Genomic DNA, 25,086 nt, shown 5'->3' with positions numbered 1-25,086 from the left:
ATATTAAAATGCTGTATATAAATTGTTTTGGGTTGGTCTGGCAGCATGTGCAGTAGCACAGAACTCAGCAGGGCTGCAAAACCCACCCCAAATTCCCCAGGGGACATTTTTCTGGTGAGTGCTCAGCGAGCTCTGCGTTGCCTTGGCTACCTGCTGCCCACATCCACCAGCCGAATGCTCAGTGACTGCATCTTGACATCCCTTAGGATCGACTTCTGGGTGTACAGACAGCCCAGACACAACAGGCTATCGTATTTCAAAGTCAGAAGCCTGAAGTCCAATCTCAAAACTAAACCCTGCTAAGTGTTCAGTAGGTTTTCTACAGCCTTTTAGCAAAAGGCAGATGTATTTCCACTCTCCTTGAGCAGCAGTATATGTAAGTTCCTGTAAGAGGATAGCTAAAGGCTGACATAATCTACCTGCAGGTGGATGTGGGGTAAGAAAAGCTTGCTTTGCCAGCTGGACTGAGAACCTACCTCTCCTCCTCAGTTAAATGCTGCTGTCTCCAGAACCACTGGATGAATTTTTGGTCTGGTGTCATGCAATAGCTGTTACATGCAGATTGCAAGAGCTTAATTTGAGCAATTACTTCAAATTCCTAAGAAAATAAATAATCAAATAGGAATTCTAATTAGAAAACATGATAAAGCCAAACAGACTCATTCATATACTAAACATATGCAACAACAGATCCAGGACAAACTTAGTTTGACTTGAAGTTCAATTTCAGTTAAGTGACTGACTATATCAAGAACCGTACTAACCAAAGTGTAATGCTGGTGCAAACCCACCCAATGGCAGCACTGCTGGTTGTTCCTCTAGGAACAAGGGTAGCAAAGGGTCACAAGTTCTTCAGATTACCCTACCCGCTCACCCCTGTGCTGGCCAGACCAGCTCTGGCAGAAGAATCATGCTCTGTACTTAGGTGGTTCTCAGGCAGCAAGCAAGGGTAATAATTAGGAGTGCCTGCAATGAAAGCAGAGAGTCTGATCCTCCCCAGCTTTGCACTTTGTGCACTCACACTTGCACCAGAGGAACATAAAATGCTACGCTTAATACGTATGACTAGAATGGGCTGTTCTTCTGTACATACACACTTTGCCAAAATAATTCTTAAAACCCCTTTGTGTTAGAGCAGGTTATAGAATCAGGATGTGGGAATGGAGCTGGGTACTCAAGATGGTTCAGAGGGCATCTTTGCCACTGGTTTGTATGAAGCTGGACTGATGACCATGGAAAAGCTCGTGTATCTCATTATTAGTATCTTGAGCTGTGCAGTTATACATACAAGGCAAGTCCAAGAATTGGTTTGTAGAGCTGGGACCAGTTAAGGGAAGGAAATGGCTCCGTCATAGCCAAATCCAAGTCTGCTTTCAGACCCCAGGACAGAGATTTGGCACAACTTCATTCAGACACATGTAACCCTAGTACCCTTACTCCTACATAGTGTTACTTATCTCTGACCAACAAGGATCAGGCTGAAAGGAAAGACTGATAGCTTTGATTTCTCAGTCCCGTGTACCTAGTTCGCTCTCTGCAGCCTTTTACCTACAAACAGTTTACTGCAGCAGAAGGAAGATGTTTACAAACTGTATCTTCTGGAAAGCAAAGGTCTCATGCCACAGGTCTGATTCAGTCTCAACACATAGGACATATGCATGTAACATATTCCCATGAACACCAGATGGAGGGAATGTGCATGCCCCAGATGTAAATGCCATGGAAATAAGTGGCCTGCAGCTCCTCTTCCCTTATTGCACACATCTAAAAAGTAGGTTCTCTTCCTGCGCCACCCCTCACAGTTTGGCAGAGGCTCACAGCATTTCAAGGATCTAGTCTTTCCTTGCGTATGAAAAACTTGTATTAAAATTAGAGGCTGTTGTATATGCCTGAGCAAAGACAACAGGCCTCGCCAAGAGAATGCTCTAGAAGAGGGCATCAGTAAACTAAAGATCACAGAATATTCAACTTACCCTTCGCCTCTTCTCAAAATTTATCAGGCCACCCTGTTGGAAGGAAAGAGAGGGGATCAGAGTAGAAGAGCACATCCTCAGTTGAATTTAATCACAAACAGGATGAAGTAGCAAGGCTAATGTAAAGCACAGACCTGCCCTGAGCAAGGACCTTCTAAAAATACCTGTTTTCTGATCTGGTAAAAACCACAGCACTCATATATCCGAGTCTTCAAAGGATATGTGTCGTCATGGCCTAAATGGCAATCTGCCCAAGAAGAAAAGCCCAAAAGTGCACAAGAATGCTTATAAAAGCTGTGTCGAGATCAGGTCTGAAGAATGCTAGCAGGATTTTGCATGCAAGAAACAAACTCAGCTTTTGCCTGTGCTGTGAGTTTAGCAGTGCTCCCCGTGAGTTTCAGAAACACCAACTGAACACAAAGCATGGACAGAAGGGAAACTGCCAAAAAGAAAATGGATATATAGCAACCTTACACAGGCCTGCTTTAGCACAGTTTTGCAAAACAACCACCCACCAAACAAACCAGCAACCATTACCAGCCCAGGGAGAAGTATATTTGCCCATTCTTATCATAAATACCAACACCAGCATAATGAAGGCTGAGTGCCTGCAGCATGGCTCCTCAAGTGTCTCCATTAATGGGGCCAATTTTCAAACGTGTTTGAAAACCTCTGAAACAAACACCTTTGAAAATTGGTCCCATCCTCAGTCTCTGTTAAATGATCAGACTCTCTTGCAATCCTTTTTCCCTTCCTATGCGAGATTGGTTCCCCCTGCTTGTTCAGCTAAAGAGAAATTAAAGTCTTTAACCACTTTAGGGCTCAGACACATCTGAGTCAATACTGAAGCACTTCAGTGATCAGTCTGAAGAGCTGAATTCATGATTCTGTGTATTTTACCAATTATTCACAGAAATCTTTACACCTAAAATGTTGTTTTCATAAAAATAAAACAGAATAATGGAAAGCCTACTTTCTTCATGTTTTCTAATGTAAGAAAACAAGACAAAATACAATGCTAAGCTTGTCCCTTGAGATAACTGCACTCAAATTCACACAAGATAATTGTTACGAATAAAACTGCATATTGCTTCCTTTTTTTTGAAAACAGGTTCCTCCATTTTTAAGAACTGCACAATAACCCAGTAGAAGATACAGGAACAGATACACTCAGTGCTGGGAAGGCAGGAAGGATATTTAGGATTCAAAAAATTGCCCCAAATTACCTCGATATAGTCCTGAAGGGCTGTGTCAAGCATGATGAGATCAGTGAGGAAGGTACCAAGATAAGGTACCGTGCCTTGCATTACGCCCTGCAAATCATCAGAGCAATGTTGGATTAATTGACCGACAAATGGTAATAATTAGAATGCTAGAATACTCCTGTATAAGAAAATGAAATAAAAGCAGTCTGCTTAACCAGTGGTCTTATAAATTATGTTTTCTTTCATTACACCATCCTCAGTATCTAATCTAGAATTTAAATCAAATTCTAATGGGAGCAGGATGCTCTCACAGGTATTGCCAAGTGGTTTTATATTACAATATTGCCACCATACACTGATTTCTAACAGTGTGTCTCCAGGAAACCCTGCTGTGGAAGAAGCATTGAGCATCAGGGGCAGGGTCCCCTGGTTACCTGCTATAAGAGGAAGAGCTGGGGAATGGTCCTGGCTAGCCTGTGTAAGCAGTTTCTCTCTCTGCTTCATTCCAGTGGATTTTTACTTAACGATGTTGTTGTACCATGTGACAGTCAAGTCAAATCAAGTCACAGTTTTTCCTCCAATAAGTGACCATCTTCCCCAGCCATTCACTGCAGTTTAATAGTAATTATTCAGATTTTAAACTTTCTAGGCTGCTAGCAGTTGTAGAGTTCAGCCTGTTTCTACACTTGTGAAGGAAATGCTTGTTTCTAGCATCCAAAAGGATCTGTATTTTTTCCAGTCAAATAGACAAACAAAAAATCATATTCAGCACTTTTGCCTCCCTATCCCAGATTTCTCTCCCCCGTCCTTTTAAATCTTTGCCTACTTTGAGGCAAAAGTCATTTTCACCAGCAGACTGGAAACCAGACACATTTTACAAAGCAATCTCTGTAGAAGTCTCTGCAACTTTCAAGCTGGTATGTCAGAAGCTTCGTGAGCTTGTTTAAAAGTAAATGAGATTTCTGCTCTGGCCAGAGCTAATTTTCTTTATCACAAGAATTCCAGTATTTACACTATGTATTTTACTACATGAAAGTTGTGGGGCTTTCCCCGTATTTCTCTCTAAAGGGTAACAAAAGTAGTTAATGGAATTCTTTCTTGTAGGACAGAAACAAGACAGGTGAAAATGATGAACACATGTTTATATTCATCAATCATTTATTACCCTTTAATATGACAGGTTTAGTAAATTTCTGGAAAACTTGAAAGTAAGGCCAAACCCTTCGCTCAGCATCCATCCTGAACAGCTGGTTGGGATGTGAAGCAAATGCAAGTGGGGACAGGAGCAGCAAGCTTATACACTCAGTTATCCCATTGCAAGGGACAGGGGAAGATTGGTGCCAGGGAACATAACGTTGCCCCTGTGTACGTTCATCGAATCCTGAAGTCTTAGAGCGTTCTCAGCATCAGATCACTGAACACACAGGCTCTACTGATGCTTTGCATATCTATTTCTTCCAGCATTTCAGAACACAGATGGGTGTTACTGGAGTAAAAGGACAGCTGGTTTGCACTAAAAACCATAGCTGTTGCAGCTTGGCAGCTCAGCATAGGCCGTACAGCTTGAGCTGGGTGCAGCACAAATCCCACTTTGTAATTGTTTATATATACAGATGATTGTTTATATATATATATGCACACTACATATACACACACATAGTATTACCTGCTTACTATGATCCACACCATAAGGGAAATACAGCTTTGGACATATATTTACAGGGACAAACATTCTGACTGCATATTCAGTCTAAACCTTTTGGTTCACTTGCTTTATATCAGCTAATCAATAGCATTGATGTGATGGTTTTGCTTGACAGAGGGCACATTCAAGAGCATTGCCTACGGCACACTCGCTTTGTTAAATACCTTTCTAGATTTTGCTTCTTATATATTCACCAATTAGGGTTAATCATGTTACCAGTTCAAAAAGGGTAGGTAAAGAACCCCAGACACACCATATCTTTTTGAAGTTGCAGTCGCCTCTGTGTCCTTTTCTGATTTTCTTTCACACTGCTGTCCAGATTCGCAAATTTGGATGTTCCTTCCTGCAAGGGAATTAAAAGGCAATTAATGGAAGAGCTCAGTGGTAAGCTGGCAACTACGTTTGTATAAAATAATTGCAAATACATTTAACCAGGCAAGCTAGGTCAGCAAAAATATTTGCTGTGCAGGTATATGCATGTATACATACAAGTGCTAATTTTCTGGGACTCATACACTGATTGGGAATTTTGGACAAAATCCCACAAGATGACCATAAAGGAATTTTTCTGCAAAATAGCTCTACTCCGGCTAAAGCTAAGTGCTGCTGAAAATCTCCTGAGAGTTTAAACCAGAGAAGCAATATATTTCAGGTGTCCAGATGCTTCTCTGAACTCTATCCTGACACTCTTGACCTCAGAATTTCTGTTTAATTTCCTAATCAGGACTGCTACATGTAAATATCTCTATCGTATGTAATGCTTCGTTGTTTTTCTTATGCCACAACATAGAGATCCAGCAACTACGCTCTGTGGCTTATTGACTAATCCAAAACCACGCAGGAAATGGAAGTAATGGGTTTTCATCTCCACAATTCAAGCTTTCCTATGAATGGATGAGCTTTTTCACAATAGATCTGTAGCCTTTATTTCCCTGGATCCATACGGGTGCTGGGAGTTACTGTTATTTTTTCCAGTGGCCGGTTACATGGGTCATCAATCAATATCAATGTCTTTTTAAGAGACACAAAACAACAGCCTGCACTTGTAAAGATCCTCTCATTACAACGTTTACTTCTCCCAGTCGCAGTTAATGGACAGATCACTCAAACTCTGTATTTCCTTCCTTGGCTGAAAAACAGGACCAAATGAAAAAGGAGTGTTGTCTCAATATCTTCAAGATGCTGAAAGGTAAACTCGATATTCCCTAACAGCAGCCGGCAGGCAGGCACAGAAGCTGAAACTGCAGCTCGCAGCAGAGCCGTTGTTTGGGGAGGAGAGAACACAGTGCTCCCTCTCTGTGCCGGCCAACCTGTTTCATATGGTATTTTGTCCGCTCTGCACTTAAATTTGCAGGATGGATAGGCAAGGTCAAACACGGCTTCCCTAGAGAGACTATTTATAGTGAAAGAAAACAAAGACTTTAAGGATTCAGTGGACATTAATCCTCCAATAATTACAAAATGGTCCAAGACAAGAAGTAGGAGAGAGGTTCTAGCTATTCTGTTGAATTTTTCTCCTCTCACTGCTTTCAAAATGTTTTGCAAATCTACTTACAGCAGCTGGAGAGAGTGATTTGTTGGGAGCCAGAAGGTCTGGGCTCGGATTAAGTTGTTGTTTTGTCTTTTTAATGTTTAGTTAAATAAGCTATTCTGAACACCCATTTCCCCTCTATGCTTATTATTGTCTCACCGGCTTTAAAATTTAGCTACAGATGTTGATAAATGGATGGTAAAACCAGACAGGTTTGAATGCGCTCACCCATCATTCCTGAGCAAAACACCGTGTTTTGGATACCAAGGCAAAGGGGTAAGGTACAAACGCCAGATAGACTGGATAGAACTGCCAAAAGCTAAACTGGTTAGCCAGTTTATAGAAACTTTTTATGTAAACAGAAAAAACTGCCACAAACATTCCTTAGTTTCTACAGAATATAACCTTTTCCTCCATTCTTCCTCACTCCTTTCAAGCTCCTGAGCTTGTTGGGGTTCGCCCAGGAGAACGTACAAGTCAAACTGTTTCAGACAGAGCCTGCTTTGTTGTCCATCTGGCCACACACAGAGCAGGAAGCCTGTTCCTTCGAAATTCCCAGCCCTATTTTCTAGTTCCAAGAAAGGTATGGGATAGTTGGATAAACATCTTTGTTTAATTCCTCAGCTGAAGCTAAGTGGCATTGTTCCAGTGAAGTCAAAAGCACTACAGTGGTGCAGCCCAGTTGAGAATCTCATTTGGAGCTGCTCTGCACTCAGCAGTGCAAACCTGGGCCTTTCCAGGTCTGCTCAGAGGGTGCACAAGCTAGCGGTTCATCTCTCTATACAGAGCAGTATAAAGCCAAAGTGCTAATTTGTAACTCATCTCAGTAAAATTACACTGTGCAGCACCTCGTCACTCTGGTTGTGGCTCCAGCACTATCACAGGGACGATATGGTGCACCCAGCTATTCTTGAGCTAGACATCACCATGTCCAAGGGAGCATTACCAGTTACCTAACTACAGCAGTGTGACATTCAACTTGAGGGGCTCCAAGGGTTCCTGACCTGCTATCTTGTGAACAAGTCCACACAGAATCTGTGCTGCTGCAGCCTGCTGTTTGTGGGTATCCAAGCTCAACAGGCTAATGCTACTGTAGGTACTTTCAGGAAGAAAGAAATCGCCTCTCAGCCCAGCAGAAAAGCACAGGTTTTACAGACCTATCTTCCCTGAAGCACCGCATCCAGTAGTTCAGGGAGAGATGAGCTTTGCCAGCTGGTTAGAAAAAGGGCTAACCTCAGCTTTGACTGAGACCACAAGCCTTGCAACTCAAGCTAATTCTCACCTTCATTAGCAGCTCCCTACTTGTCAAATAATTGTCATGGTCTGAGAAGATATCAGACAGCTCTTCGAACATCAGCATTATGTCCCTGTACAGGAAAAGATTAAATCATTTAGGTTATTAGTAAGCACTCTAAATCAGATCAGATTACTATTCAGCTTTTTTCTCATGAATCGTTAACAGCTGCGCACATAAAAGATAACACCACCAAAATGCATCCAGTGAGATGTTGCACATCTACTAGGAGCCTTCCTGGGATCTTCTGGTGCTCCCAGTAAAGTCAGGCCTTATTTGACAGCATCACAAAGAAATGCCATAGGTATGCAGACCCTGAGCAGGGTTTTCAATCACACTGCAGGGTATGAGATTCTTGTAAGAAAGTGGATAAATGGGTGCAAAGGAAAGAACAATAGCTGTGAGAGGTATCCTAAGTACTTCTTTTTTGCCCTGTTCCATGCACTCTGGAAAGCTAGAAGCGTTTAAGTGTACGAGTCCCTTTGTATTACCCAACACTATAAACACAAAATGGCAATATTTTGATCAGGAACATGGGACAGTGGAAGGAAAGACCCACCTCTCTCTAGGGGAAATGCAGAAGTATACAGTGTGGCAGAGTGACATTTTTCTTTGTTTATCAAAGGCAAAGGAAAGAAATCTATTCTTCCCAAACTGAATGAGCATAACACCATCTGTCCTACACGGAGATTTCTGGTGTCTGTTTGGCACACAGTAAATATGCCAGTTGCACAAAAAGGTATTCCCCTGTAAGAAATATTGTCTTCAATACAGATTTGGATTTTGTAGTTTGGGGACATATTTTAAGGAAATGTCAGGACCAGGAGAGGATTACTGAGGGTTTGTAGCAACCTAGACCTCCTCCAGCTTCACAGGAGAGAATACCACAGGCAAGTATCATGGTGCCTTTTTGCTGACCTTCCAAGAGCGGTGTGCATGAGCTGGGCGAGTAGCTAGTCCCATAGTTTTCAAAATAGGTTGCAAAAGATCCAATATGCTATAAAGGACAGAAGACACCCAGTATCCCTGAGGGCATGTTGTCCCCTCAATATGAAAGAGGAGCTCACAGCAGTCAGACCCAAAAAAAAAAAGGTCTGAGCCTCACAGGAATGAGAGGTTCTTTTAAGAGAACAGATGTCCATGAAGGAGCCGAATAGGAAGACTGAGAAGAACAAGATGAAAAGAAAGAGCACTGAGCTTTTTGCCTTTGTTTGGGGCTAGCCACAGGAGCGGAGGGGGAAGCTTACTTTGGAACATACGCCCAGGTCTTCTTTAGCCGATAGATGGAGTTGGACTGCAGTGCTGAAATGATGGCCCTCAAGGAGGAAAAATTCTTCAGGATCCTACATTCCTGTGAAAGGAGTGGTTAAAAATACAGGAGCATTAAATGTCAGCATTACAAATACGTTAGTGCTCTTCTGTTTGACTGGTGTCATGCTTGCTACACATTCTCACTGCTCAGCAGGCAGCTGTACAAATATTGAGCATCAAAAATATCACTCCCCCCTCCATCCACCAAACACTTCATGGGCTTTGGCACTTATATCTTGTTTTCCTCACTTTCATGTATTTGTGGTGATGTTGCAGTGTTAGAGCTTCCAGTTCTAGTAAAAATAAAAGTGGACCTGAGTCCATGAAGCCAGGCTAAAAAGCACAAATGTTACACTTCTTAAAAAGCTCTTTATAGTTACCAATCCCTTTTACCCTTTAGGGGAAAAAACAGGCTTTGCCTCTTTGTATGTGGTATTTAAAATGTAAACCCTCAATCATCTAAGTGTCAATTAAAAATAAAGACATGCAAAGGAATAACCTGTTATTCAAGTATGTGCACACTGTTAGAGAAAAACCTTCCCAGCTTTTCCAGAGTTGGCATCAAATCCTAACAGAGAGACTGGTTCATAGACATTTCTTATGCAGCTTCTCTGTGGCAAAAGCCTTGACGGAAAAGGATGCTGAGAAACTTAATTCTCAAAAAAAATAGCACAGATTCCTGGTAAAGCAGATAGAAGCAAGGAGGATGGGGAAGTCTGTCCTGTGACTCTTCAAGGAACTCCTGTAAATCTGTTGGTGGCTCGTGAACTAGAGCATGGGCACCACCGACTTAAGAAACTCTTGCAAATACAAGCTCTCACAAACAGGTGTCTGTGCATGCAAATTAAGCAGACAAAACACATGCCAATTTGACTGTTGCATGTAGATGAGAATGTATTCAAACTACAATTCCACTTATGCAAATTTTTATGGGGCTGATTATTACACTAATAATGCTGATTATGTAAAGGATCCTTACAGTGAAAATAGACATAATTTATTTCCTTTGTAGGACTGAACAAATGTAAAGCAACCTTAGCATAAACAAAAGTCAGACCTTTATATATCAGCAACTCTGTTCATGAGTTGCATTAAAATTGACTGAACAACCAAGACAAGTACATTTACTCCCATTTATTTACCTGAAAAAAATATCTCTGTGCAACTTAGGAGGCTACATTTAAAGTGTGGCTTAAGAAGACTGATTGGGCAGACAGCACTTGAAGCAGGTTGGCAGTTAGGCTAGATAAAGACCAAGTTCAAGATCATGTGGTAGGACACGCAAGACCTGAAAGCTATTCTTGCATGGTTTGGGGCCAAAGAAGCCACATAACAGCTCTTCTGCAGAGACTGACACATTTAAGAATGAGACCCTTCTTTCTTTATGTTCAACTTGAAATTCAGGCTGGGGAGACCACGGATTTAGAAGCACAAATTCTCAGCATTTCTTTTTTTCAAATACAACAGGAGTTTGGACTGGAAGATTCAATTTGGAACCGTCTTGACTTAATTGCATGTTGCATAATTTAAAGCACATTAGGAATTCAATACTGGATTTTGTGTTCTCAATGATTTAACTGACTGCAGGCTAAACTTTAGCAAGCTTCCATTTGTATATAAGAAGAATTTTTGAGACTGGTTTGAATAACTTTGTTTCATGCTGTGTCCTTCACAAAGGGAAAACCAGAGAGAATCCCATGCAGAAGCAACTTTGATTTTAAAAAATTAAGCATAACAGGATAGTCATTATTTCATTTTTACTTTTTATTTTTAAAGAAAATATTGTGTGAGTGAAATTGGCTGCTCCTGCTCAGGAACCTTAGATCTAGGTGGAGTAGAGAGGGCTGGCAGTTAGAAAAAGTATTCAGTTTATCTTGCAAACCAAGAAACTGGATCCAAAAGTCACAAACAGATAACAAATATGGAACTCCATGCTGCTAAGTTACAGAGTTAGTTGTCAGTGAATAACTGCACTTCAATGAGTGGATTATTTTCTGATTCAGGCCTCTAACTATTCAAAACACTCATTTGCATGCACAAAGCAAGCAACTTTCTTCAGAAGTGGGCAGCTAAGTATATATGCAACTAGCTGTTCTACACGTGCAATTATTTTGTAGAGCGTGCACATGCATTTTTCATGTGCTTAGCTAAAACTGGAGTATTTAATTATGTGTATGAATTAAGTAAAGGGAGAAGTACTGAATCAACACAGGTGGAGAACAAAGTTCTCCATCCACAGAACAAGTATGATGAGAGTGGCGCCTGTCCTGGCTTCCACAGGCCTCCCTGCTGCCCCGTGATGATCAGGAAGCTGCTTCATACTTGCTCACCCAGATGGCAGAGCAGTCTGCCCCATAAGGGCCCCTTTAGCTGGTTCCCTCTGCAACCTAAAGATCTGCACACAGAAAATAGGCATCAAACTTCCTAATCCATTCACACGGGCTATAAAGCAGCCATCAGATGATAACAAAAACGAATCGATGTAAGTGCCAAAAGAGAGGTGAAAGACTACTTCCCCATACCAGTTTCCTGAACCATGCAGTTGCCAGAGCTTAGGTGCCAGGACTAACAATACTGCCTCTGGAAGCACAGAAGTGCATTGTCAAGGTTGGAAAGCCTCTATTTGGCATGAGCTTTTTATGACTGCTTATTTTGTATAGCTCGGAAAAAATCCATGTGATTCTTAAAACAAAAGTCAGTGCAAGTCCATATGAAAGTGCTTTAATGTTCTCTTTAAAAGAGACATCTAGTTTAGTGCCAGCTGCCCAGTGCTCTGAAGGGGAGTTAAAAAGATTACAATAAAATATTAAAGATAAAATCTAATAAATTAGCAAACTAGAGTTATGTAAAGGAGGCATGCAAAACCCTTTAACGCAAAGGTTAAGGAACACCTAATCTGCTACAAGACAAAGGAATGGAAGCAAAGAGTAAAAATGTGTTAAAGAAACACGTGAGACAATGATAAAGCAGAAAGGTAAGAAGATGAGGAGACTAATACCATATTGTAACTCGACTTATTTCTTCTGGTCACCGCTTGCACCTCTCAACCCCTCCAAACCAGCTATTTTGTGTACCTAATGTAAACTGTGAATAACTCAGTAGGCAAACAACTTTTCAGCCTCAAAAATTTTTCAAAACAAAAAACTACAAACAAGAATTTCATTTTTTCCATGTTAAAGAGGCTAGTACTTCCTAGAATTAAGTTAGCTTTGTCTGCACTTACTTAAAACCTTGTATTTACTTTACGTTCATATATACGCACACATATATATAAAAGTATGAAAACACAAACAGTTGTGCTGTCTTCCACCATATCTGTTTTCAACTCCCATGGTGTTCATAGGTGCAGGAGAAGGAGCATGATGCTCATTGACTGAACATGAATGGCCAAAGGCAGGTAAGTGCAAAGCTTATTCTGACTGCCAGTCCTACTCCATTCTTGTTAAACTTTCCTCTGAAAACAAGTCTAACCTTTGGATGATATCAACCATCACTTCACTTTTTTCACTGATATGAGCAGTATTTTCTTCCTAGGGAAGTGAACTGGCTGAATTTATACCTGTCTTACCATAAATGTTACATTATCAAGTAAATGGCACTCCCCATCTGCAAGACACAGTATCTGCCTTATCCATTAATTAGCACTCCCAACCCTGTGAAGAGATAAGCATCAACCCCATTTCCATGGTGGGGAAGAAACTAAGGAGAGGAAGGGCAATACTTCATCTGCTATTACAAAAAGTCAGTCAAAAATAGAAAGAATTAGAGCTAAGATGTTCACTGGCCTGGAACCAATGCATACAACCCCTCTCTCCCCTCCCAACTCCCTCACTCCAAGGCACCCGCACAAGAAACATTAAACAGTCTAGAAAAAATGCTTTACATGTGCAATATGAATCCACTTCTCAATGATCTTGGCTCTTTGCTGTGTTTTGAGTTCTTTGCTCCTCAGGATAGTGCTGACAACACATTTGGTAACCGCATTGAACTGAGAGATGGTGGCTCTGATGGTAGGTGCTAGGTGCTTGTTTTCTTTTTTATCCCTTCGAGACCAGATGCATCCTAAACAGTGGTAGGGCACAACTTTCTTGAAGAGTTTCTAGAGTGAAATAGAGGTGTGTCAGTCAGCAGGATTCTCCTAGATCTCTATTGTCCACAAGAAGAAATGCATGTTTACAGTACAAATTGGATCTAAATCTAATATGGTATTAAAAGGTAAATATTTGTTTTCTCTTAGTTTGAAAGATACACTTTGGCATACATTTGATGCCTTAAAAGAACTGTCAGCTATAAAGTCCTCGGAAAATAAGAGACACCTTTATATCAGTTTCATAACCAAGGGGAAATTTTTTTTATATAATGATATTTTGAAGGAGATTGATACAGACAAACCAAATATCAGAGCACTACAGTTAAAGAGTACCTATACATCTTTAGGCCAGGTAACAATACAGTCAAAATGTGCTATTTCTCAGGTGTCAAATATTAAACTTTGCAAAAAAGGCTACACAGTATACATTCACACTTTTTAAAACAAAACAAAACAAAAACCTTCAGAATGACTGAAGGAAAAAGCCCAATGGACGAAGCAAGTTTGGATAACCAAGCAGAGCTGTGTTGTGTCCCAACAACAGACCTGTTCTTACTTACAGGTAAGTAGTTAACACTTGTACTTACACTGTACTTACATTGACATAACTTTAAAAAAAATTTTAGAAGCCCAACACTATTTCGCCTAGCATTTCAAGTAGTACGTATACTCTACATACTGCATCCATGTATGTCAACTGTTCTGCCACAAGGTCTTCTTGGAAAAAAGAGAATTCTTCTGGACTGCTGATTTCCAGTTCCTCTTCATCATCTAGGTTACAGGGGGAAGTGTTATGGAACCCATCTGTCCAGGATGGAAAACACGACTTAGTAAATTTATACAGCAAACAGTAAATCAAAGGGTCCTGCCTGATGTACTGGCCCCACTGTGCTGCACATTTTAGTGAGAAAGATGATGAGCAGAAGATTAAATTGGCAAAGAAAAGGTGGAAGAAAAAGAAATCTCCCATGCATGGAAATAAAAGAAGATACCATATTTTCTTGGCACCATTTGTGCCTTCACAGGACTACATGGACTATATTGAAGAGAATTTATTCCAGCATCCCTCACCTTCCCTCTCTGGGAATTTTTCCCAGAAAAGGGAATACAGTGAGCATCTACAACATTCAGCTGAATGCTTCCTCTAAATTTGCACTGGGCAGCAGTGAAGAGGTGAGAGTGGAGAGCTGTCCTCATCGAGGGACCCAATCCAGTGCAGAAGGGAAGGGGTTTCACAGGTGTTCCCATGTCACCTTTTGGCTCCCACAGGTTGGGAACAAAGCCACATTAAAACACAAAGAAATATGCCCCTGTTTCCCATGGTAGAGGAAGTCAAACAGAAAATCCCTGAAAATAAATCCTCTTCCTAATCCCTTTTACTGTAAGGCAACAGTAACTCCAAAAGAAGGGAGGGAAAAAAAAAAAAGAGGGCTTGTTGAAGACTAACAACGAAAGTACTGAGTTTACTACTAGTAAGATTTCATTAACGAAAACAAGCAGAGCATTTCAGAGTATGTTATGCAATACTTCATATCCAATTAAAGCAGAACAGACATTAAAGCAACAAAAGCAGATAAAGTGATACTTCATAATTGTTTTTCGAAATACTTTATTTTTCCTTTCTTCATTAATTAGCAAAACCTAATCATTAATGTAAACTGCTACCGTTTTGATGTAACAAATTGTAACTACAGGCTCTATCAGATTTCCGTCTGTATGTTCCAATTGCACAATTTATTGACAGAGCTAAATGCAATAAATGGAGACGTCTGTTCCAGCATTATTTTTCTGTGGCTGTTTTGTAACAATACACATAATTAAATGGACTTCTATTGAACTGTTACAAGAGTCACCTTTTTTCTCTCTCTTTTTGGCTATGTAACTGCTCATTTTCCTTTCAGCTCTTGAAATTCAACTGAAAATCCTCATCACTGAGTTGCAACCCTGCTCAAAAGCTCACAGTGCCCTTAAAATCAGGTCCTGGAGTGCAACGCAAGGTTTTCCTTTTCTTTTTTCATGCCTCTTTTTCTCCTTTCTCTCTCACCTTCATAAATGTGTAACCAGTCTTCTCCCTACTCCCCAAGAAGCTGGAATCCTCTTGTACTCAAGTATCTCATCATCTTCAAATCGCTCTGATCCATTTAGCCTTCTCAAAGCCCAACTGCCCTCTTGACTTCACTGAGAGCAAACACGTGCCCCTTCTGAATTTGTAGTCTCTGACTCACCTTGCTTTCTATTGCTCAAGCTGCAAGCTCTGAGGCCGGGGAACAGCTTTTATCTATGTACCTGGCACTGCAATCTAATCTACTGGCATGGCTGATGGCAGCACTGAATGGAGATCTGATTACACAAATCAAACTGTAGGATTAGGACCCAAATTTGTAAATTCATAGCACAATACGAATGCTTTAGAACAATAATTATCAGCAAGTCTTGATTGCAGACAACACATTAAGAGTTTTGAAAGAAATCTCTGAAATGAACAAAGATGGAGCTCTGATAAAGTAAGTGACAACTCTAAAACTCTTCTCTGCAGACCCTGCAGGTTAACTGTGTTCTCCTCCTCTTATTTTATTCTAATTAACAGCCTCTATTCTGCCACAATTTGGAAAATGTTATAATTCAACTTGACCCATCTATAACTCAGAAAAGAAGCTTTTCAACTGTTACTTGAGGAAACAAATACAGAAGCAGGGCTGCTGGGAACTTCTTCTCACTTCGAACAACAGATGAACCCAAATATAGCTCTCGTGAGCTTTCTTTGTTTGACCTGTGGAAACCAAACCCAGGAAAGGGCATCAATAGGCACATATTAGCAATCTTGTTCGCTTACTTGCGTTCAGTAAAGAAAACGCCTGGGCTCTGTGCAGTACTCCTTTTTATGTATGTGTTAATGACTAAGTTAATCTGGCATTTCACAGTATTATGCATTGACATGGTATTTCTGGAACATCTGGCAGACATGATTTTTATGGGATGAAATGTTTTTTTTCCTGTCATTTCCTTTATCCTTTGTTACATGAATTATTCCCTCTCACCCTTCTACCAAAGCTGGAAGTTGATTCTAGTTCTCATTCACACACTACATGAGCTCCTATGACTTTTCAGCTTATGCCACAGGAAGCTTTCTGACCAGGATAAGGGTATGTGTCAGGCTTGACGCTGCACACAGCATATTTGTGTTACTACAGTTCACTATTGTTTCAGTAGATTGTGACCCCCATTAACGTAAGTTTTTCCTCTGTCCTTGGATACCAGCAGCCGGCCACTCAAATAGGAAAAAACAGCCACAGACACTTCCTTTGACATGATGGTAACTAGGAAGAAAAGCTTTATGACAACAAGGCTTGTGACTCAAGCTGTATTTTGTCACAGCTCTGTATTTTGCTTTTTGTTGGTTTGAGCTTTTCTTGGGGGAGGGGCGGGGGGGGGGTGTTGAAATGAGAAGACCACCTAAATAGCAGGTGTGTGTTTTAACTCAATGACATGGGAAATGTGCTGACAATTAACCACTTAGCTGCTGCAGCAATCTCAAAGCTTTGGCTAAATATTAGAGAAGTGCTGGATTTCCCAATCTACCCCAGAATGAACAGGCATAGGCACCTATACTGTACGACTATTTAATCCCACACAGAACCTGCGCCTCATACAGAGATTATTTTTTAAAAAAGAAACAAGAAAAAAAGTCACTGGTAAGCCTCACAATATTGTCAATTAGCATGAGAGCTGACAAAATGTACTCCACATAAATCCCTGTGGTACTATACAGTCTGGGACAACAGAAAGACAGAAGGGAAAGGCAACTTACCATCGTTTTCCACTTCTTGGTTCTGGAACTGCTCCAAGAGGTTCTGTGCCCTCCTCTCCGGGTCAGAGCCAGGTATATTCTTCTTCAGGTAATCCAGCAACTTCAGCAAACACAGGTAGCTGGGTGGCTCTCGGAAATCCTCAGAGCACTGATCGAGCCAGGCTCGTAAGATTGATGCTATTGCACTAAAAGCAAATACAGAGAACGCACTGGTTTTATACAGCATGTATTGATGCAACTGTATGTATCTGTATCTAATATAACAATAAAAACAGAGACATTCATATCCCACATGAAGGCAGTATGAAGACTTTCTGAGAAAGGAATTTAATTTGTTCTTTTTATGCATAGAATCTTTAAGATTTCACTCAGATTTTGCCAGGTACTTCAGTGAAGTTGCTCCTGATTTGCACTCCTACGAGTGGATTCAGTTGTAGCCCCAAAATGCAAACTAATAAAGAATCTCTGTTTAAGCTATATTGAGACCCTTCTATTGAATTCAGGATACCAAATGATGATACATAAAGCAATTAAGACAACAGAATAGAATAGACTATTTCAGTTGGAAGGGATCATCTAGTCCAACCACCTGACCAATTCAGGGCTGACCAAAAGTTAAAGCATGTTGTTAAGGGCATTGTCCAAATGCCTCTTAAACACTGGCAGGCATGGGGCATCGACCACCTCTCTAGGAAGCCTGTTCCAGTGTTTGACCACCCTCTCAGCAAATAAATATTTCCTAATGTCCAGTCTAAACCTCCCCTGGCACAGCTCTGAACCGTTCCCACGCATCCTATGACTGGATACCAGGGAGAAGAGCTCAGCACCTCCCTCTCCACGTCCCCTCCTCAGGAAGCTGTAGAGAGCAATGAGGTTGCCCCTCAGCCTCCTTTTCTCCAAGCTAGACAAGACCAAAGTCCTTAGCTGCTCCTCATAGGACATGCCTTCCAGCCCTGTTACCAGCTTTGTTGCCCTCCTCTGGATGCATTCAAGGACCTTCACATCCTTCTTAAATGGTGGGGCCCAGAAGTGCACACAGTACTCAAGGTGAGGCCACACCAACGCTGAATACAGTGGGATAATCACCTCTCTTGACCAGCTGCCCATGCTGTGTTTGATGCCCCCCAGGATGTGGTTTGCCCTCTTGGCTGCCAGGGCACACTGCTGGCTCCTATTGAGCCATCCAGCACCCCCAGATCCCTTTCTGCAGGGCTGCTCTCCAGCCACTCCTCTCCCAGTTTATACTTGTGCCTGGTGTTACTCTGTCCTAGGTGCAGAATCCAGCATTTGGACTTGTTAAACTTCATCCTATTAATCATAGCCCAATGCTCCAATCTATCTAGATCCCTCTGCAAGGTGTCCTGTCCCTCAAGAGAGTCAACAGCACCTCCCAGTTTGGTATCATCAGCAAACTTGCTGCTGGTGCATTCAACTCCTGCATCCAGATCATTGATAAAAATACTGAACAGCACTAGCCCTAGGATTGAGCCCTGAGGAACACAGCTTGTGACTGGTTGCCAGCCAGATGTAGCCCCATCCACCACAACCCTTTCAGCTCTGCCCTTCAGCCCATTCTTCACCCAGTGCACCGTGTACTTGCTCATCTTGCAGTTGGACAACTTGGCCAGAAGGATGCTGTGAGGGACAGTATCAAAAGCCTTACTAAGAACCAGAAAAACTACATCCACTGCCTTCCCTTCATCCACTAGGTGGGTGACCTTATCATAGAAGGATATCAAATTACTTAAACAGGATTGTCCTTTTGTGAACCCATGTTGACTGTGCCTGATGACTGCATTATTCTTTAAATGCCTTTCAACAGTACCCAGTATAATCTTCTCCCTAATTTTTCCAGGGGCTGAGGTTAGACTCACAGGTCTGTAGTTCCCTGGGTCTTCCCTCACACCCTTTTTGTAGATTGAAATAACATTGGCTAGCTTCCAGTCAGCAGGGACCTCCTCAGAATCCCAAGACCTTTGGTAGATGATCAAGAGGGGTCCCGCCGTAACATCCACTAGCTCCTTCAGTACTCTGGGGTGAATCCCGTCAGGCCCCATGGACTTGCAAACATTCAGCTGACACAGCTGGTCCCTTACAATTTCAGCATCCACAAATGGAAGATCACTGTTCCCACAATCATGGTCCTCCAACTCAGGGGACCAGGCAGCCCAAGGTCTATCAGTATTATTAAAGACTGAGGCAAAAAACGCATTGAAAGCCTCCACTTTTTCTTCATCCCTATTAGTCAGATGACCATCTTCAACCAGTATCGGTCCAATGTTTTCTTTAGACCTCCTCTTGCTATTAACATACTTAAAAAAGCCCTTCTTGTTATGTGAAACAACACTGGCTGGTTTCAACTCTAATTGAGCTTTGGCGTTTTTTCATCTTCTTCCTGCATAAATGAACCACAGCTCTGTAATCTTCCTGCGAAGCCTAACCTCACTTCCAGAGATCATACAGTTTCTTTTTCCTCTTGAGGTCCATGAGGAGTTCCGTGTTCAGCCAAGCTGGTCTTCTGCCCCGCTTGCTTGACTTAGGACACAGTGGAATTGCCTGCTCCTGTGCTTCTAAAATGTGGTTCTCAAAGACTGACCAGCACTTGTGGACTCCTAAGCCCTCAAAAGCAGATTCCCAGGGTACTCTGCTAAATAGCTCCCTGAATAACTTAAAGTTTGCTCTCTTCAAATCCAGGGTAGCAACTCTGCTGTCCTTTTTCTCACATTACACCAAAAATTTTAAACTCAACCATTTCATGATCACTGTGGCCAAGACAGCCACCTACCATCACATGCCCCATGAGTCCTTCTCTATTCACAAACAGCAAGTCTAGAAGGGCATCTTTCCTAGTTGGATCACTGAGTACCTGTGACAAGAAGTTATCTCCTACAGACTTCAAGAATTTCCAAGACCTGCTCATCACAGCACTATAATATTCCCAGTTGATGTCTGGGAAGTTGAAATCTCCCATAAGGACAAGGGCTACCGATCCAGACATTTCTCCTAATTGTCTATAGAAAAACCCACCAGTGCTTACATCCTGGCTGGGCAATCAGTAGTAGACACCCACTACAACATCTCCTTTGTTTTCCATCCCCCTAATCCTTACCCAGAGGCTCTCAAACACATCATCACTAACGGTAAGGGCTGTGCAATCAGACCTCTCCCTTACATATAGTGCAACACCTCCACCTCGCCTGCCCTGCCTACCTCTCCTCAACAGCCTGTAGCCCTCCATCCCAGCACTCCAATCGTGGGACTCATTCCACTAAGTCTCACTAATACCAATGATATTGTAGCTCTGGGAGATGACCAATGCTTCCAGTTCATCCTGTCTGTTTCTCATACTGCGTGCATTGGTGTACAAGCATTTCAGATATGCTCCTGAGCCCTTCGAGCTCCCAGGAGCAGTGTAAATGTTTCCACTAGGATTGCCACCCTCTGGCAATGCCATGTCAACCCTTGGCTTACCTACTGCAATCCTATTGGTATCCCCCTTTCCCCCATCAATTCTAGTTTAAAGCCCTCTCGATCAGCCCCACCAGCTTACACCCAAAGACCCATCTTCCCCATTGGGACAGATGGATCCTGTCAGGCCTCAATATACCTTGTCTCTTCAAAGGCTCTTCCATGGTTTAAAAACCCCAAGTTTTGGCACAGACACCAGTCCTGGAGCCACGTATTGATATCCTGGGCTAGCCTGTTTCTTCTGAAGTCTCCCCCCATTACTGGAAGGCTTGAGAAAAACACTACCTATGCTCACGAATTTTTTAGCATTCTTCCCAAGGCTCTGAATTCTCTTTTGATTGACCTCAGACTTTTTGTTGCAACCTCATTTGTACCCACATGAAAGACCAGAAATAGATAGTAGTCTGAAGGTTGAACTAGGCTCTTCAGTCTTGTGGTGACATCCCTAATTCAGGCCCCAGGAGGCAGCAAACTTCCCTGAAAAGAGGGTCCATTCTGCAAATGGGTGCTTCCGTTCTGCACAGGAGGGAATCGCCAATGACCATAACTTGCCATTGTTTCTTCTCAGTGCTGGTCTTAATGCAGGTCTTGTTGCAAGTGGTTGGTGTCTCTGATCTTAAGACTGATTGCGCAGGTCCCTCCTCTTTCTCATTACCGTACCCAGGGCCTTGTACCTGTTCTGTAAGGGTATCGTAGAGGGTAACTTAGAGGGTAAGGAGGTGTTTCTCTTACTGCTCTGTGCTGTAACCTTCTTCCACCCCTCCTTATCCCTTGTGCAACTGCCTTCCTCCTGGCACAAAGCAGATCCAGGACCTGCCTCCGTAGTGGCCATACTGAGTTGGCTTCTATGCATCACAAGTGGCAGAGTGCAGCTCCATTGATCAATCTCCCTCTCAAACTCTCAAATACTCCTCAGTCTGCCCACCTCCTCCTGCAGCTCAGCCATCAAGCAAAGCAGTTCATCAGTCTGGTCACACCTCCTGCAGTCTTGCTTGCAATCACTTTCCACCTCTAGGAATATCACTTCATACATCCCACAGCTGGAAACCTGGGTGATCGCATCCTTGAACAGGAGCTCTGTCTCTGTGGCTGCATTCGTTCTACCAAGCACTAGAAGCTCAGGAGAAGCAGGGGATACTGCTTTTTGCTGGGTGGTCACCATGCTGCCACATGCCTGCCCGCTGGGAAATATGTATACTCCGGTGTCCGTTGCAATCAGCTAGGCTGATTGTTTTCACCTGCTTAAATATCCCACGCTGCCGGGTGCAGGCTCCATGCCTTGCTGTCTCATCCAGTCAGCAGGTCTGGGGTCAGTTGCTGGGGGAACACCCCCTGTTCAGTCAAGCCTCTACTTGTCCAACGTGTATCTCTCCTCATGTGTCCCGCCATTGCTTGCTTGCGCCACTGCTGGTGCTCCTCACACTGCTCCGGCATCCATTGCAATCAATAATAATAGAAATAGCCCTCTCCCAAGTATATAAAGCCAGCACCTCAGATAAAACCAACTCATTTTCTATTACTGGCATTCATTGTAATCCTGCTTCCCTGTATTGCACTGTTTGTCAAGCTAGCAAAGCAAGACTTGCAAATTACCTTGGAGTTATGCTTTGTTTAATCAGTTGAAGTATCTTTGCTTAGCTGTACTGTGACCACGTTTGAATAACTACCAGACATTATGCACGCAATCAAAAGCAGAACATAATTTCTTAATTCCTTCATGTGCCAGTGGGAAAAGCTGTGGCCCGGCGGGGCTGCAATGTTTGCTCTATTACCACTCCCAGGGATGTTGTGGGAAAACATCAGGCAGGAAACAAGGTATTTGTGGCTCCTTCAGGGTAGCAGCTTCCCAGTGGAAGTGCTAAATCAAATGCTTCCTTTGGTGCCCTTCCTCTCATCAATTGCTGCTGTGGAGTCTGGGGACTAAACCGAAGTTGCATATTCCTCCACACCATATTACTCATTATCTGCTGTCTTAGTAGAAAGACTGCCCATTCATGAAACCTCGGGTTCTGTAAAAAAGCAATCTAAGCCTGAACCTAACCCCCATGAGCACACACAGTTAGTGAGATTGCCTCATTTATGAAGATAAAACCCTAATTCTGCACGTGCGGCATGGGCAGCACTATGCTTCCAGTGCCCATTATCAAGCCTGAAGTGCCAAGATAGCTGAACCCAGAAGACAGATTGGTCTTGCTAATCTTAGGATGAAATGCATAACAAAGACACATCAGCAGAATCTTGATTTTACCCTTAGCCCAAAGACAAGGAGGGGCTGTCAAATTGTACCATGCAAAAAGGTATCTCGATCATGCTGGCAGTGCAGGGAAAGGATGCTTAAGGAGTTATAGGACCATTGGATCTCGTTCAGGAAAGTTATCCTGGACCTTCTTAGACACATGCAGTTAGCTAAAAAGACACTAACTGCAGAGAACTGCCCGCAGGCAATCCTTCTACAGACTGAGGGGGATGAGGGGAAACCAGAGCTGATGAATCAAGGTGGTTTCCACCCTGCCTGAAATGGAGGGAAGTGATCTGTTTATCTGCTTTTCCTGGTTTACGTAGGTTTTAATCCACACTCACCTATTAGATTGGAACTTAGATACTGCACAAATGTATGCTTATGGCAGTTTCTTTAAAGCCTGTCTTTGCAGGGATTTTTCATCATTTCAACTTGATTTTGTAAGAAAATAAGACTTATAATCTATGCTATGGTTTTCCAGAATAACTTACAACGTTGTTGACAAATTTCAACTAAGTGTGGAAAAACTGGAAGAAGTCTGGAAAAATAACCAAATTTCTTCAAGTTATAAGAAAATTCAATCCTGGATAAAAAATGACGATCAACTTATTTTTTTCTGCTGCAGGAAAGACTGAGATCTTTGGTTCTTCATAGCAATGTGCCGGTAAATCAGCATATATATTTCAGTGCACCAATTAGCACACATCACATATTACAGGCTGGGAAGACACAGATGGCATATCAAAAAACTTTTTAAAGATAATTTTGTTCACCTGAGCTGACAGAGACATTAGGGAAAAGGACTTTTGTGTGCAGTCACATAACATGACACACTGGTCATGGCCGCTGTCTCGTGATCACCTACTGTGGTGTTCAGAGTAGGACATAACATGAGAGACATAACAAACCCCTTGGTTCCAGAATGAAAGGCACAATAAACATCTAAACTTCCTGAGAAGAGGAAATCCTGAAGATTTCCTCTGCGACACTGAAACCATCCCTGTATTTCAGATCTCTTCCAGCCAGTAGCCATAAATGCTGTGGCAAGCGTGAGAGGTGACTTACAGGTATTGCTGTCATGGAAAGCGGGCAAAGATGTTTAGGAGACAAGAAACCCAGTTTTGTATGGAAGCAGATCTCATGAGCTCCACTGCCATCAGAAAAAGAGCTGAGATGACCAAATGACAACAGCCCTGGTTTGCAGCAGGTCCTATTCAGTTCTGCAAATGCTTAGGACTGTGTTGTATAGTTAGGTGTGAGAGCTTAGCCCTCCAATGACCATATTTTACACATCTACAGAAACCTTCCCTGATACCTATTCCAATAACCCCATTCCACAAGACCCTCATGCAATAACAATATCCCATACTCCCAATAATTTTCCATGAAGAGAAGGGCCATGCTCTCAGTAAAAACCTCTAACCACAAGTATCCAGTTAGAGACACTAATATGTCAGCTCAAAGAGCATCTGTGCTCTGTGCTCATGACAATCAGGCACTTGGCTTTTAAAGTTCAAATCCTCAAAAACACAGTTGTAGTGGCTCTGGGTCTATCGTGTTAATAGCTGCAAAATGGAAAGGGACAAGCATGCCAGGAGGATCTCTCTTTCCTCAATTTATGAGATCATGAGAGGAGTTCAAATACGAACATAAATTTCACATGTAGTCAAGGAGAAACCCAAAAGCCAACCCAGAAAGCTCTTGTATCAGAGCTGCGTACAAATACTGGCACATTTGTTCTGCCAGTACAGGGAAACTACAGCAGTATCTGGTTAACGCAGCTGCTCAGTGGCATTCAAAATAAACCAATAGTTAAGAAAGAGGAAAGATAATTTCTCCCGCTCTCCTTGTCTCATCTTAACCATATTGGTTTTTCCTCAAAACTCAATTAACTTTTAATCCCATACAGACATCATTTTACAAGTCCTATCCATTTGTCTGTTGTTTCTTCTGTTTCTTTCCCTGATAGTGTGGCAACTTTGAATTTCTAATTAGAGTATTTGGAAATCTTTCAGTAATACTGTTTGGTTAGGCTTGCTGATAGGAGGAACTCTGGAATTACAATTTTAGAGCTACAAAAAGTATTTACAAACAAAAATGAACATGCAAACACGTTCTGGATTTCAGGTTTCATTGCAAACATGAAACACACAATGTGCAGCTTGGAAGATTCTCTTCACATTTGAAAACTCTTTTGGACCGAATTTTCACAACTCTGCTCAGACAAGCTTCCACTGTACGTGCAACAAGTATGGCCTTCACAATTTAGACCAGTGGCGGCCAAACTTTTTATCTGGAGCTTCAGAACCATTTTTCCTCAGTCAGGACAGGTGTCCTACAACAGCCAGTGCTCCACGACCACCACGGCAAAGCCGACAGTGCCAGCCCAGCTCCACATCCCAAGGCTCAAGAAATGCCACAACAGACAGATGCCCACAGTGATGCTCCCAAACTCTCGCTCC

General features: G+C 42.2%; 1 protein-coding gene across 1 annotated transcript in view; it reads right to left on the bottom strand.

Annotated features, from left to right (window-relative positions):
• The window catches only part of RGL1 (ral guanine nucleotide dissociation stimulator like 1), an 84,558-nt gene that overhangs the window by 9,045 nt on the left and 50,427 nt on the right, over nucleotides 1-25,086 (bottom strand). The window contains exons 5-13 of the mRNA XM_072868121.1: nucleotides 16,918-17,102; nucleotides 13,789-13,913; nucleotides 12,903-13,118; nucleotides 8,956-9,059; nucleotides 7,697-7,781; nucleotides 5,137-5,226; nucleotides 3,200-3,286; nucleotides 1,974-2,006; nucleotides 477-598 (exon numbers count right to left, since the gene is read on the bottom strand). Of these exons, the coding sequence (XP_072724222.1) occupies nucleotides 477-598; nucleotides 1,974-2,006; nucleotides 3,200-3,286; nucleotides 5,137-5,226; nucleotides 7,697-7,781; nucleotides 8,956-9,059; nucleotides 12,903-13,118; nucleotides 13,789-13,913; nucleotides 16,918-17,102 (1,047 nt within the window). The remainder of the gene's footprint in view (nucleotides 1-476; nucleotides 599-1,973; nucleotides 2,007-3,199; nucleotides 3,287-5,136; nucleotides 5,227-7,696; nucleotides 7,782-8,955; nucleotides 9,060-12,902; nucleotides 13,119-13,788; nucleotides 13,914-16,917; nucleotides 17,103-25,086) is intronic.

This window comes from Ciconia boyciana, chromosome 7 (genome assembly GCF_034638445.1).
Source record: "Ciconia boyciana chromosome 7, ASM3463844v1, whole genome shotgun sequence".
Classification (NCBI taxonomy): Eukaryota; Metazoa; Chordata; class Aves; order Ciconiiformes; family Ciconiidae; genus Ciconia; species Ciconia boyciana.
The sequence above is the reverse complement of the archived record's forward strand: the minus strand, read 5'-3'. Positions and strand labels throughout refer to the sequence as shown.